At 32.0% G+C, this 14,900-nt stretch overlaps 1 protein-coding gene and 1 pseudogene across 1 annotated transcript; one reads left to right on the plus strand and one right to left on the minus strand.

Annotated features, from left to right (window-relative positions):
* Window positions 1-113: 113 nt before the first annotated feature.
* LOC18039589 lies at window positions 114-14,427 on the minus strand (annotated as a pseudogene).
* Window positions 4,818-8,357, plus strand: LOC18039325 (fatty acyl-CoA reductase 2). The gene is made up of 9 exons (XM_006429798.2): window positions 4,818-4,950; window positions 5,332-5,435; window positions 5,562-5,761; window positions 6,208-6,308; window positions 6,449-6,656; window positions 6,741-6,902; window positions 7,172-7,253; window positions 7,532-7,914; window positions 8,025-8,357. The coding sequence occupies exons 1-9, from the start codon at window positions 4,842-4,844 to the stop codon at window positions 8,245-8,247; spliced, it is 1,572 nt and encodes a 523-aa protein (XP_006429861.1). The 5' UTR covers window positions 4,818-4,841; the 3' UTR covers window positions 8,248-8,357.
* Window positions 14,428-14,900: the final 473 nt, after the last annotated feature.

Raw genomic sequence — 14,900 nt, forward strand, 5'->3', positions numbered from 1 at the left:
ATGCAGCTGAAGCGGTTAATAAGAAGAGCAAACAACATCATTTGTGCCAAATAAAATTTATCACTGATATCTGCACGACAATTAAATTGATGATCATTAACATCTGGCTCTACTTAGGGAATGTGAAGGTCCTAAAATGTGAGGCTTTCAGCTCCATCTCCCATTGCATCTAGACCATTGTGGACATAAATAACAGCGCCAGTGATTGCTGAAGCCAAAGACGATGCTAGGAAAGCTGCGGCATTCCCCACCTCCTCGGTTCCATTATAGGTTAAAATGTTATTTCGATAAACAACCAGGTGCAAATACAGAGCTTCAGTTATTTGATGACTCGCCTGCCGACATCTCTTTCTGTAAGGATGCATTTTCCAGTGAGTAATCAATCATGACATCAATAAAACCAATTGCTTTTGGCATGGCTAAAAAATGTAAGGAATGACATTGTTATGTTTGGTAAAATAGCATTATAGGAACCCTTACATAAGAAAAACTCAAATCACTACAATCAATTGTTGAAATGAAGCAGCTCTACAAAGCTAACATGGACCAGTTTAGTGAGATTATATTTCATTGGTGAGAGGTAATTGTTAACCTGTAGATATTGTGTTGACTCTAATTTTATGTTTTCTTCCAGCTTCGAGAGCCAGCACCTAATCAAGGAAAGACATTTCATAGATACGATATATTCATAAGAAACATCTGTCGAAAGAGAAACAGATCTTTAAGTATCCTACGCAAATAGTACTTGCACGCGTATCACTCTCCAGAGCACTTCTTGCTAAGCTCATACCTCCACCACATCTGAACAAAAAAATGTTCAGGAGGGGAAAATCAGACAATGAGAAACTTGATCATGAAAGCAAATGGCGTTAAAAGCAGCATACCCTGGAATGAAGCTTTCAGAACCCATGTACGTTAGAGAAATTGAAGCACCACCTGTAAGTTACAACAGCCAGTTTAAAGTCTAGCATGCTGTTGCATTTCAGATATCATCACGAGGAGATGTAATATTAGGAATCATTATTGGAACGAAATCAATTAACAAGTAAGAAATTATGAATAATCAATTTGATTATTCATTATTTCAGTTTCTAATAGAGGATTTGCACATTGTAAGAAATGTGCCTGGATTCATTATTGGAACGAAATGCTTGAGTAAAGAAACAAAGGAGGTAGTCGATGCAGATCCGAGGTATCCGTGCCTTGATGTCTCCTAAAGAGGCTTGCTAACCTGTTCATGATTTCTTACAGTTGAGGTGCATAGCAAACTCAAAAGTAACAGCACAAAAACGACAAAAAAAAGCCAAGAGCTGAACCTTGGGCCCATTTACAAGTGAATGGACAAGGATATCAATGCTGCCAAAATGCTGTTTTACAGATTCAGCAATCTCCTACGGGGACGGAATTACAAATTAGTCAATCATCGTGCTGTTTGTTAACTGTTTATATAGGAACTTTGGAAGAACAGGACATCTTATTCAATTATGGAATTGATCATGAAGGTCAATGAACAGAAACCTGTGGAAACATAAATGCGGACCCAAGAAATATAGGGAGGCAGTGTGTAACGATCAAAAGAAATGTTTGTTCCTATATGACCCCAATAATATTGATCCCCCAACACCGAGAGGGAAATAATAAAAACCTTAGAATAATGTACGCCATTTATATGGTCAAATGAATTATTATTGCATATGGCACCTCAAAATTCAAAATTATACACAATTCCATTAGCTGAAGAGCATCACAGAAAATGGTTTACATGCCTCCCACGTTATTTTGCACTTAAAAATAATGATGTTAATTTACATCAGAGTTTATGGATATCGCTTCTCTGATGCACTTGATCATGTGCTTGTAAGATATACATAAACGATGGATTATTCCTGAACAGTCCATTTTTGAGGACCTGCGTGTCGTTTGTTATTTTTTACCTGCACAAAATAGCAAATATGAGTATAATCAAGAATTTTTTTTGTAAACTAATTTAGTCGCAACACCCATAACCATCATAAGAAGTATCGTTACATTTTTAGGAACATCCTCAGGATTATCATAAACTGCATCCAGAGGGTAAACTTTGGAAATTTCCATCAACAAACCATCTGGTAACCTGAAATATCAAATTCAAACATACCAATGAGCATAGACGCAAGGCAGTACAGTAAGGGGGTGTTTGGTACCCCCTCATTACAGGGGAGTACAATGCAGCCTCATGTTTGGGGCACCAAGCACCCTAATGGAGCAAGTTGGCGCATTAACTAAACCCAACGTTACTAAAAAATAGTTGGGTTTAGCTAATACGGCTTGCCATCTTTTTTTTTTTTCCCTTCTTAAATTTTTCCCTGTTAAATTAACTTTGTAATAATAATAAATAAATATAATTTTTTAATATAATATAATATTTTATTTTTATTTGCATAATATAATTTTTAATATAAATTAATAGATTTAAAATTTATTACTCAATAATATTATATTATATTTTAATTTTTACTATACTAAAAATATAACTAAATAATATATTATTTAATTATATTATAATAGTTAATATATAAAATTGATTAATCTTTAATAAGTTAATATAACAAAAATTATAAATATTTAAATATGAATAAATTTGAATAATATTAAATGAAAATTAATAATATAAACAATTACTAGATTATTTAACACAATCTATTTTATTAGTGATCATATGTTACAACAATTGTATCACTTTATTATTTTGTGATCATCTTGTGGTATATATAAACTTTTATTCTATCATCCTAAGGTGATTTTTCAACTAATCTTGAAGATTTTAATTATTTATTTATGTTGTTATATTACTTAGAGATTATTTGATTAAATTATTTGTTTCGATCTTTACTTCATAGGTTATATGTTTACAAAATACTGAAAAATACATTTTCGAAAACTTAAGGGTATAAGCTTCGATTTTTATGAATAATTATGATATTTTTATTTAAAATGTTAAATTTCTAAAATTTAAGACTTTTATATTTAGTATTTTTCTAAGTACTAATAAATAATATTTTCTAAATATATAATTTAAATTAATCATAAAAAAATTAATATAGTATTGTGCAGCACCAAATCTAGTATAATTAAAAATTAATACAATATAGTGTAGCACTAAACATTATATAATATTATTATAATACAATGTTAATGCAATACAATAATACACATGTATTAAAATAATACAATATAGCATAACACAGTGTGTCAAAAATAAGGATTTGTGTAATTACAAGCGTGATTCGTCAAATTTCCCATGCCGCAGGCTGCTTTAAAAAAATGTTTAACAGCCTGCATAAAGCAAAAATAGTTAGTTAGAAAACACAATTTTGGCAGAACTCGAGCATGTCTATTGTCATAAGAGAATTAAGTTTGACTATTTACATAGAGGCACCTATGTACCGATGAGAACTTCAACACCCGTAGCTGCGAGAGATTTTGCAATTGCCCAACCGTATCCATTGTCATCAGCGATCGCAGCAATAAATGCTCGTTTATCTGCCAACAATTGTGTCATTGAAAGATGTTTGAAATTGGCCAGTACTTGTAGCACATATAAACTCTATTGCGATTTCGCGAGGCAATCCACATTGATGTAATGAAAGTGAGGGGCCCACAACAATGACAGTCCGCCCCGAATAATTGATCCGTTTGCCAAGCCAAGTCTCACGAAATCTTCCCTCTTTTCCTTCAATTACATCTGAAAAACGACTTATAAATCTTATTATAACCATCCCTCATTGACTGTCCACGGATTCCATTATCAAGAAGTGTATCCACAGCCCCTGTACAAAGCTTTTCTAGACGTCTTTCCTTCCAGAAACTCCTTTTATCATTTCGTCCAAGAGGAATAATTCCTCTAATTCTATGAATGATTGAATTAAAATTTTTGAACTAAGCCCCTCCAAATCTAACTGGCTGGGTCCGCCTCGCTTATTACCAAACTTGTCTAGTTCTTTGCATCTGCAAGTTTGAATTAATGTGAATGTACATATAACATGTAAAAGAAAGAATATATATATATATATATATATATATATATATATATATATATATATATATATATTCTTTTATATATAAACTATCCTTAAATTTCTAGATTTGTAATTGTGACTTTTTAGATGATGAGACAAACGAAGGGAAAGAATTTTGATCGAGTTTAATTGAAAGAGGACTGGACGTTTAAAGGAGGTGACGAGAGAGAGAAACGAATGGTGAAATGATTAAAAAAAATTTCCTTGTTATTTTAGATTATGTCATATGTGGAATAAATAAAATTGACCCACTATATTAAAAAAAAAAGTTAACAAAAGATATATACCCCATAAAAAATAATAATTTTCCTTACGGGAAGGAAATTAAGTATTATTTTTTGTGGTTCATTTGCCTAATCTAGGGCAAAGAGTATTAGATCTGTGTGCGTCTCTGTGTGGCAACAAAGTCACGAACCAGCAGCTACAAAGTCACGAACCGGCAGCTACGAAGTCATGAACTGACAATACGTATAGGCACGTATAATAATAATAATTGAGATACTCGGTGTAAAATTGATGCAATATCTGTTGATTGAATTGCATTATACATGAGCATTTAATACACAGGACAATAAATAATTGTGACACGAGATACAAACTATATATCCAAAGTAAGTATAATATTTAATGTTTTATTACACTTTCACACATTTGGTGAACATTTATGTATTATTTTTATGGTACTACATTTTTTTATTGTATTAAAAAGATTGCGTATACACTCATCTCCTTTTTCTATAAAACCTCACACGTAGAACTCCATCTTTGCATCTTCACTTGAAAATGTCGAAAAATTCAGCCCAATACTCAAAGCAATACGGTATTGGTATTGAAAAATTTCTTGTAGGGAAGAGCTTTTTTGTTACTGGGGCAACAGGGTTTCTCGCAAAGGGTATATTTTCATTTAAGTTTTATTTTTAACACACTATTTTGGTTTTATTTTGTGTGTGTGTGTGCGCGCGCGCGCACATGCTTTTTTATTACTAGGACAACAAGACTTCTTGCAAAGGGTATATATATTTTAAGTTTTATCTTTAACACACTCTTTTTGTTTTATTATATTTATTATTTTTAAAAAAAATTGGGAATTGTTTAACCCCTATCTTTTCTAAAATTCAAATTTAGTGGCCAGCTAAATAAAATTACATGAAAATCATTCGATAAAACCTCTAAGACAAAGTATTTTAGAACATACAGTGTAGGAATCGACGAGCTATAACCTTGAAATGTATTAATATTATTATACTTTTCAATTTTCTTTTTTCTTTTTCAGTTCTTATAGAGAAGATATTACGAACAGCGCCTGAGGTGGGTAAGATATTTCTTTTGATCAAGGCAGAAAGTGAAGAAGCTGCATCGAAAAGATTAAAAGATGAAGTATGTTTGTTATAGACTTTTAAATTTTACTGTTAATTCACTAATTTTTTAGATTTTACTATTTTGTCCCAAATCTTTAATTTCTTTATTATTATTATTTTTATTATTTTGGTTGTGCACTTTCAGGTCATCAATGCGGAACTTTTCAAGTGTCTTCAGCAAACCTACGGGGAATGCTACCAAGATTTCATGTTAAATAAATTGGTTCCTGTGGTAGGAAATATAAGTGAAAGTAACCTTGGATTAGAAGGAGATTTGGCCAAAGTGATCGCAAATGAAGTCGACGTAATTATAAATTCTGCAGCTAATACAACCTTACACGAAAGGTTATAAACTTATAATCATTTATGACCTTGATTTAATCATAGTTATATCAAATAGAAAGTGATATCAACTAACTAGTCTAGCTCTTCAACAAACTAGTGGTAGATCTATAAAAATTTTAGAAAATCTTTTTTAAATTTCAGTTAAAATTTTTATTTGTCCTCAATAAAAATTGTGATTTCTTTCCATCGGTTTTGAATAATATATATAAACAAATAAGCTCAAAAGTATATTTTCATTGTCAAAATATCTTTAAAGAATACGTTAAAATTTAAAATTTTTTTTAAAATACTTGAGAAAAACCTAATTGTTTTACAGTAAATTAAATTTGTTCCTACTGATCTTGAAATCTGGGCAACGACACAATATATATTTTTAAAAAATATTGCACGTAATTATTTAGATACATAATATAAGTGGCATCATGTAGTTTAATTTGAAATTGCAGATATGACATTGCTATCGATATAAACACAAGAGGACCTTCCCATGTCATGAATTTTGCGAAAAAGTGCAAGAAGATTAAGGTTTTTGTGCACATGTCGACAGGCAAGTGTCTAAAACCTATAATGTTCGCAGCAGTCAGCAAGAACCTATGTGAAAAGAAAATTGTAATTTTGATTTCCTTAAGCTTTTGCCTGAACTCGAGGACTAAAATGTTGTTACCCTTCTTTCAAAATTATTTGCAGCATATGTTAATGGAAAGAGACAAGGAAGGATTATGGAAAAGCCCTTCTACATGGGGGATACGATAGCAAGGGAATTAAACTTCAATAACTCCAAAATTGAACCAAAATTGGACGTTGAAAAAGAAATAGAGTTGGCTATGAAATCCAAAAAAGCCCTTGAAAATGATGAAGACGCTCGAAAGAAAATGAAGGAATTGGGTTTAGAAAGGTGATAAAATCCCCCTTCACTTTAATATTTTCTTTGTTTAGATTTGTTGCTGCTTCGTATATGTAACATCTAATTGTTAATTAGGGCAAGAAAATATGGATGGGACGTCACATATGTTTTCACAAAGGCTATGGGTGAAATGATGATTGATACCTTGAAAGAAAATATACCGGTTGTGATCATTCGACCTAGTATGATTCAGAGCACTTATAAAAAACCATTCGCTGGTTGGATACAAGGAAATAGGTATCGGAAATCAATTTTTGTTGTATGTACGTATATATATATTGTTTCAGAGAAATTTTTTAATATTAATTGTTGGTTTATATACTCTCTTCTGTAAACTATTATCATGTGTACTCTTATATATCTTAGATTCTTGTCATGTGCAAATAACCAATGAATTAAGAGTAAATATAGATACATGACACAGGAAAACCTAAAATTAATTTTTCCATTATTTATATATGAGATTTTAGATATCTTATCTCCCTACCCTACTTCTTGATTCACAGGATCTTGGATCTTATGATTTTGTACTATGGAAGAGGGCAGCTAAACGAGTTTGTAGGAGACCCTAGTGGAATATTGGATGTAGTAAGTAATATCAACCATTTTACTCAAATGGCTTTTTCATTGGTGGACCATGATTTTGTACTCATATAAGTTTTATTTTAGCAAAATAGAAGGGAATTTGCACATGATTGATAGTTAATTAATTAATATATATGCATAAAATTTGACATTTATCCTAACCACTTAGTGATATTTTAGAAAAATGTTAAAAAAATTTACACATGATTGTTAGTGTTTTGTCAATTTTGTTATCCAAATATCAGTGCTCATTATTTTAACATAAATATTGGCTGCTACAGGTCCCAGTCGACATGGTTGTGAACGCAACGTTGGCAGCCATCGCAAAGCATGGACAAGTGGTCATACAAAAACCAGAAGTCAAGGTCTATCAAATTGCATCATCTGTTACAAACCCATTAGTTACCAAATATCTTTTGAGCCTTCTTCACGAACACTTCGATTCCTCGCCTGTTCTGGACTCAAAGGGAAGCCCAATCCGTGTTCCAGTAATGAAGCTTTTCACTTCCATGGAAGATTTTTCAGCTCACCTTTTGGATGGTGCCATGCAGCGAAGCATTATTGGATCTTCAAATGGCGAGCTGCTGGCTCAGAAACAATATGAAATTTTACGCAGAAAGGAGTTCGCTAATGTATACCTTCCATACGGACTTTATGCTGGAAGGTAATATTAACTAATTAATTTGAGGTTACTGCATCAATATATAACTCTATTATAATTATTCTTTGGCCTAAAGTATTTTTTTTTTTTCATGCATGATCTCCACGTGCCAGGTTTGATTGCAGCAACACACTGGGGCTAATGCAGATCATGAATGAAGAAGAGAAGAAAAAGTTTGGATTTGACATGGGGAGCATTGATTGGAAGCATTACATTACAAATGTTCACGTACCAGGCTTAAGGAGGCATGTCATGAAGGAAAAGAGAGGGGAGACATTGGTGGGAGCTGGGAATAAAATTCCAGGGGGGCCAAAATTTGATAAAAGTAAACTTTAAGGAGTAAAGGTTAAAAAATGCATTTAATTATTGGGTTAAACTGCTAAAGTGTTAAACTTACGGGGGCCACATTAAAAAATAAAACTATGTTCTCTGAGCTGAATTTATTAGCTCCGCCCATGACGGGAGATGTCTAGCTGCTGTCTAATGACCATGTGAATCATGTTTAGTCATGTTACTACTGTACATTAATATTTTGATTTTTAATAATAAATCTATTCTTATTAAAGGGAAATAATGAAAAATAGGCCCTTCAATTAAATAAATAAATGTCAATAAATTAATAATGATAATTTCTACATTTTTTATTAATTAATCCTCATTGTTATGCATTTACTCTAGAGGTGGTTGATTTGAGTGAGTTATTGGAGACTTGATGCATCTTTTGTGACCGGAGGAAGTAATGCTTTTGGTCTAAATGATGTTTGGGCTATAGAGGGATTAATGAAAGGGTGAAGAGAGCAAAAGACAAGAGGGTCGTTAGAGGAGATACTTAACCATAATTATGTATTGAATTTGATTAAATGTATGTTATTGTGCGTGGTAGATCACATTTTACCGAATTATTAAAAATATTGTAAGATGTTAATCAATAATAAGGTGACACATGGTCATCGCACGATATACTTGATTGTGACTCATTTACAATTTAGGGGCAGTCCAAAAGAATAAGAATTAATGATAATAATGATTAACATGTTGATTTAATGTAATTACAACATAAGTAATCCGCGGGGTGGAGATGTCAATCATGGCGAAAAGGGGACATGCAAACCTCTGATGTATCCCAATTGCTGAGGTGTAGTCTAAGTTTGACTTTGACCAATCCAGCTCATTTGTCTTGTAACATTATTTATTTATTAATTACATTTTATGTCTTTTTTTTTAATCTCATTAATGTCGTATACAATTTGCTTGTACACGTAGTATTCAAAAGCACTAAATGACCTATTTGAACTTAAATTCATCAAGTCAATTGCTTAAAAAAATAATAAATTCATAATTAATACTCTTAATTTTAATTTTTATTTATTTTAAATATGCTTAAAGCTAGCACTTGCTTGCACCTATACATTTGTGATCAGATTTGCGCTGAGAAGAAGAAATTTGGATAACATATATCATAAAGAAAAGCAAAAGAAAAAAAGAAAGTTATTGAGGAATTCTACTATTTATTTTTATTTAATTATAAATTTCGTATCTAAGCTATGTGCTGCCAAACTTCGAGCTACTAGCTAGAAAAAATGTGGAGGACCCAGTAGTTCCTATCACGATTAATTGTAATTTTTGAAGTAAAGATATTAATAAAGAAATGACTCATTACAAATTCTTTCAAATCACCAATATGGATAAGACGAATAGAAATGAATTCTGGGGGTGCCTCCCAACTTGATACGATCATAGTCATAGATATCATTATCCCCACAGTTCACAGCATTTGTGTATGCTTTAAATAGCTTTTATATATTCTCATAACAATAAAATTGATCAAGTTAACACAATACATTATTTGGTCTGACCATTAACTCATCATGGGTCCATGGCCATGACCATTTTACTCATCAAGTGCACCAATAAAAGAACAAATTGGTATGTATGTATGTATGTATGTATGCATACACACTCACTTAAAATTCTTATGCAATATTAGATGTAAGGTTGAAGTTGGAACAAGTGGTTGGCTCGAACAGTAGTGAGTTGCCGAGCCAAGTCTTGAAGTGTGCTAAATCAAACTGAAGCAGATTATTTTCCAGCTGACGCCCGCCAATGACAATGGAAGTTCGAGGGTTTACTCCTCCATCCACAAACCTTAAGCACAGCACATCATTTCCAATCTGCACCATTGAGTTTTGTCCATGGACACTCCAAACCACGTACTTATTGTGGAAAACAAGATCGATTTGAGGCACAAATGGCCCTATACGGGTAAAGCCAATGTCTTCCAATAGTATCGATCCCCCAACACGGAGAGGGAAATAATAAAAACCTTACAATAATGTACGCCATTTACATGGTCAATTGAATTATTATTGCATATTAATTTATTCACGATAGTTTGTAAAAGAAGTTTGTATCCCTTACATGCTGCGTTACTTACTAATTTAATGTATGTGACTTTTGTAATGGATATTAATGTAAGATATATTTCAAACTTTACTTTTATTTGAATTTTTTATTTTAATATGATTAACTCAAAATCGAAAACAAAAAATGTATTAGTTATTCGGGGATCGGGGACCCTTGGGGATCCCCTGTTATTATTCGGGGAGAGGATGAAAATTCTCTCAAGTAATTCTGACGGGGACGGGGAGGGGACGGGGACATACGCAAAATATCAGGGATGGGTATGGGGAGATTGGTCCCCTCCCCTCCCCTCCCCATTGCCATCCATATTATTGCATATGGCACCTCAAAATTCAAAATTATACACAATTCCATTAGCAGAAGAGCATTACAAAAAATGGTTTACATGCCTCCCACGTTATTTTGCACTTAAATAATGATGTTAATTTACATCAGAGTTTATGGATATCACATATGATTCACTTGATTATATGCTTGTAAGATATACATAAACGATGGATTATACCTGAACAGTCCATTTTGAGGACCCTGCACCATTGAGTTTTGTCCATTTTCCAATTTGCACCATTGAGTTTTGTCCATGGACACTCCAAACCACGTACTTATTGTGGAAAACAAGATCGATCTGAGGCACAAATGGCCCTATGCGGGTAAAGCCAATGTCTTCCAATAGTATCGATCCCCCAACACGGAGAGGGAAATAATAAAAACCTTAGAATAATGTACGTCATTTACATGGTTAATTGAATTATTATTGCATAGGGATGGCAAAAATTCCCACGGGGACGGGTACCCTCGGGGATTTTTCCCATTCGGGGAGGGTATGAGGATAATTTCATACCCAATTTCTTATTCGGGGAAGGGACGGGGAAATTTTTTTACCCAATTTCTTATTCGGGGAGGGGACGGGGATGAGGTGGAATCCCCATCCCCTACCCATTTTCCCATTTTAATTTTTAATTTAATTTTTATTTTTTTAAATTACTAGTAAATAAATAATAATATTTGAATTATAAAATTATAAATATTGGTAAAAATAACAAATATCAAAATATTTATATTATTAAACTTTTAGGCCTAATTAAAGTCCTAAATTTTTATTTAGGACATTAAAAAATCGGGTAAATTCTATTAGCCCAAAAATTTTGTTTTAATTTTAATATTCATTAAATGTTTTAAACTTAAATATATTTTTTATTTATTTTTAGATGTTATAATTGCCCACAGCGAATCACAATTTTAATTTCTAATTTAATTTAATCTAATATTATATTTGTTCTTGATTTGCTCCGACTTAACTATTGTGCTGTAAAGGGAATAGTCCACATTTATAAAGTGCTCACGCCACCATTGAAAAAGTTAATTTTGAATCTAAATTCGATTTTATTTATAACAATTTTGTATTAGACTATTAATTTATTCACGATAGTTTGTAAAAGAAGTTTGTATCCCTTACATGCTGCGTTACTTACTAATTTAATGTATGTGACTTTTGTAATGGATATTAATGTAAGATATATTTCAAACTTTACTTTTATTTGAATTTTTTATTTTAATATGATTAACTCAAAATCGAAAACAAAAAATGTATTAGTTATTCGGGGATCGGGGACCCTTGGGGATCCCCTGTTATTATTCGGGGAGAGGATGAAAATTCTCTCAAGTAATTCTGACGGGGACGGGGAGGGGACGGGGACATACGCAAAATATCAGGGATGGGTATGGGGAGATTGGTCCCCTCCCCTCCCCTCCCCATTGCCATCCATATTATTGCATATGGCACCTCAAAATTCAAAATTATACACAATTCCATTAGCAGAAGAGCATTACAAAAAATGGTTTACATGCCTCCCACGTTATTTTGCACTTAAATAATTATGTTAATTTACATCAGAGTTTATGGATATCACATAATGATTCACTTGATTATATGCTTGTAAGATATACATAAACGACAGATTATACCTGAACAGTCCATTTTGAGGACCCTGCATAGCGTCTGTTAATTTTACCTACACAAAATAGCAAATATGAGTATAATTAAGAATTTTTTGTAAACTAATGTAGTCGCTACACCCATTAGCATCATTAGAAGTATCATTACATCTTCAGAAACATCCTCAGGATTATCATAAACTGCATCCAGAGGGTAAATTTTAGAAATTTCCATCAATGAACCATCTGGTAATCTGAAATATCAAATTCAAAGTAGCAATAAGCATAAACTCAAGGTAGTAAAATAAGTTCATGTGATAGCATGTAATTCAAAAAAAGGATTTGTGTAATTACAAGCGTGATTCGTCAAATTTCCCACACCGCACGCTGCTTTCAAAAATGTTAAGAGCCTGCATAATGCGAAAATAGTTAGTCTACTGTCATTAGACAATTAAGTTTGACTATTTAAATACAGGCACCCATTTACCAATGAGAATTTCAGCACCCGCAGCAGCAAGAGATATTGCAATTGCCCAACCGTATCTATTGCCATCAGCAACCCTAGCAATAAATGCTCGTTTACCTGCTAACAATTGTCTCAGTGTAAGATGTTTGATATTGGCCAGTAAGATTAGCACATATAAGGTATAGGAACTAGTGAAAGTGCAAGAGGCAAAGAATCACAACAATGAAACATGACTCTGACAAACATGAACGCATGATATAGCACAAAGACAATTGGGAACACAGAGAGCGGTACGACCTCTCAAATCCACAGGCAATCCTGATAAAGGCTTGTCCTCATCTAAGCTCTTATAACAACCTTTACAGATTTAACAGGACCTGATGTGAAGTTCCTGTGCAACTGCTTTGTTGTTGAGAACCAAGTTTCAAGCCTTTTAGGAGATGACTTTTCATACTTTGTAGCGAAAGTTGCTTTGCTTGACATAAAATTTTTAGTAGAAAAAGAAATGCAAGAATGCGTTGCCGCAGACATTTTGAATAACTTAAATCAACAAAGATTCTTCAAATTCAGTTGAAAATGTCACTGCAAGTAAACAACACAACATTACGCTAATTCATCACATAAATGCGTATGACAAATATAATTTTCATCTATATAGAATGAAGATCAGGTGCGTGCTCGCACTATAAGCTGCGTGACTCTATGCATCTGATCAACTCCCCCGACTCTCTCTATTATATATAATTTATTTTCAGGTGCGGATGTCTGTATAAATTTTCGTGCGAATATGCACTAGAAAATGACTATATCAATCAATATATGTGCGTGTGTGAATGCCTTAAGTAGAAATTAAAATGTTAGAGACCTTCCAATATGAACAATGATTGATCTTCATCGTTGATTTAACATCATGCTCAAGCATCAATTCAATCAAATTTAGCAAGAGATAATCTACATAATGCTGTATGAATTATTGAAAAAAGAAAATACCGTATCAAAATCAAACACATTTCACAGAAAGCATAGCATATCAAAAGAGAAGAACCCAAATAAATCTTAAAAATCATTGATATATAATTTCGTACATTATTCATAGAAATATCAAACACTCACCCACTGTAACGCCTAGATTTTCGGCTAGAAAATGGATACTTGAAAGGGAGAAAATATTGGGTTCAATAATTTATTTTTATGTTACGTGTGTGTTAAGTGTAAATTAGTTTCGATAATTTAATTTTATATTACGTATGCGTTAAGTGTAAATTAGTTTCGACTATGAGGGATTTGCACCGGATATGATTCAATAATGCTTAAATGCCAAGTACATGATTCATTACTTCCAATGTTACGAATATGATAGAATCTGAAGCGAAGTTACCCGAATACGCTTTTATTTAATTCAACTTAATATTTTCCAATTGAGTTATAGACTTCTAGACTTATATTGTTCTAGACTTGTCTAGTAGTCAAGAAGTATGGCATTTTCACATAATTATATTTTATTAAATTTTTTATTGTAAAATCGGCAAATGACCGAAGAGATTGGATGTAAAATTCTATATTTTTTAAATTCAAAACTTCTAACTTTACATTCACTAAAATTCTAGACTTCTCGACTCGAGACTTGTCAAAAAATCTAGAAGTCGAGAAGTCTAAATTACAATATGAAACTTACATTCTAACACTAAACTCATTTATCAACAATTAACAAAATAAATCCCACAAAAAAAATGATATGTTACATGTACATTTAAATATACTTCATAAATTTTTATAAGAAAAAAATACTAAATCAAAAACATTTATCACTTATAATTTCACCATTTTTATCTATTTAGTTGTAGTAAATAAAACAAAAACTCAAACTCAAACTCAAAAGACTAATTTTATGATAAATATTAAAGAAAAATACAAGCTTTTTAGAATTGAATGTGATTTTTAAATTATTTTGGGATATTTTTGTTGAACAAAAATATTAAATTTTGCGTGAAATTTAATAGAGAGATATTAAATTTTTTGTAGACATAGATTGTTCTTGATGAAGATTTTAGGGTAAAATACCACCAAAATGTCATATACATTGCATTCTAAAAATATTATCATATTTATGAAAAGTGAAAACAAGTTTGTCATGTATAAATAAAGAGTAGTGTTACACATTCTAAAT

The sequence above is a fragment of the Citrus clementina genome, unplaced genomic scaffold (assembly GCF_000493195.1).
Source record: "Citrus clementina cultivar Clemenules unplaced genomic scaffold, Citrus_clementina_v1.0 scaffold_6, whole genome shotgun sequence".
Lineage (NCBI taxonomy): Eukaryota > Viridiplantae > Streptophyta > Magnoliopsida > Sapindales > Rutaceae > Citrus > Citrus x clementina.

Coding starts and splice junctions, on each gene's coding strand:
- LOC18039325 (XM_006429798.2), top strand. CDS start 4,842: ATGTCGAAAAATTCAGCCCAATACTCAAAGCAATACGGTATTGGTATT. Junction 5,436..5,561: donor CGAAAAGATTAAAAGATGAA/GTATGTTTGTTA, acceptor GTGCACTTTCAG/GTCATCAATGCGGAACTTTT. Junction 6,903..7,171: donor GGTTGGATACAAGGAAATAG/GTATCGGAAATC, acceptor CTTGATTCACAG/GATCTTGGATCTTATGATTT.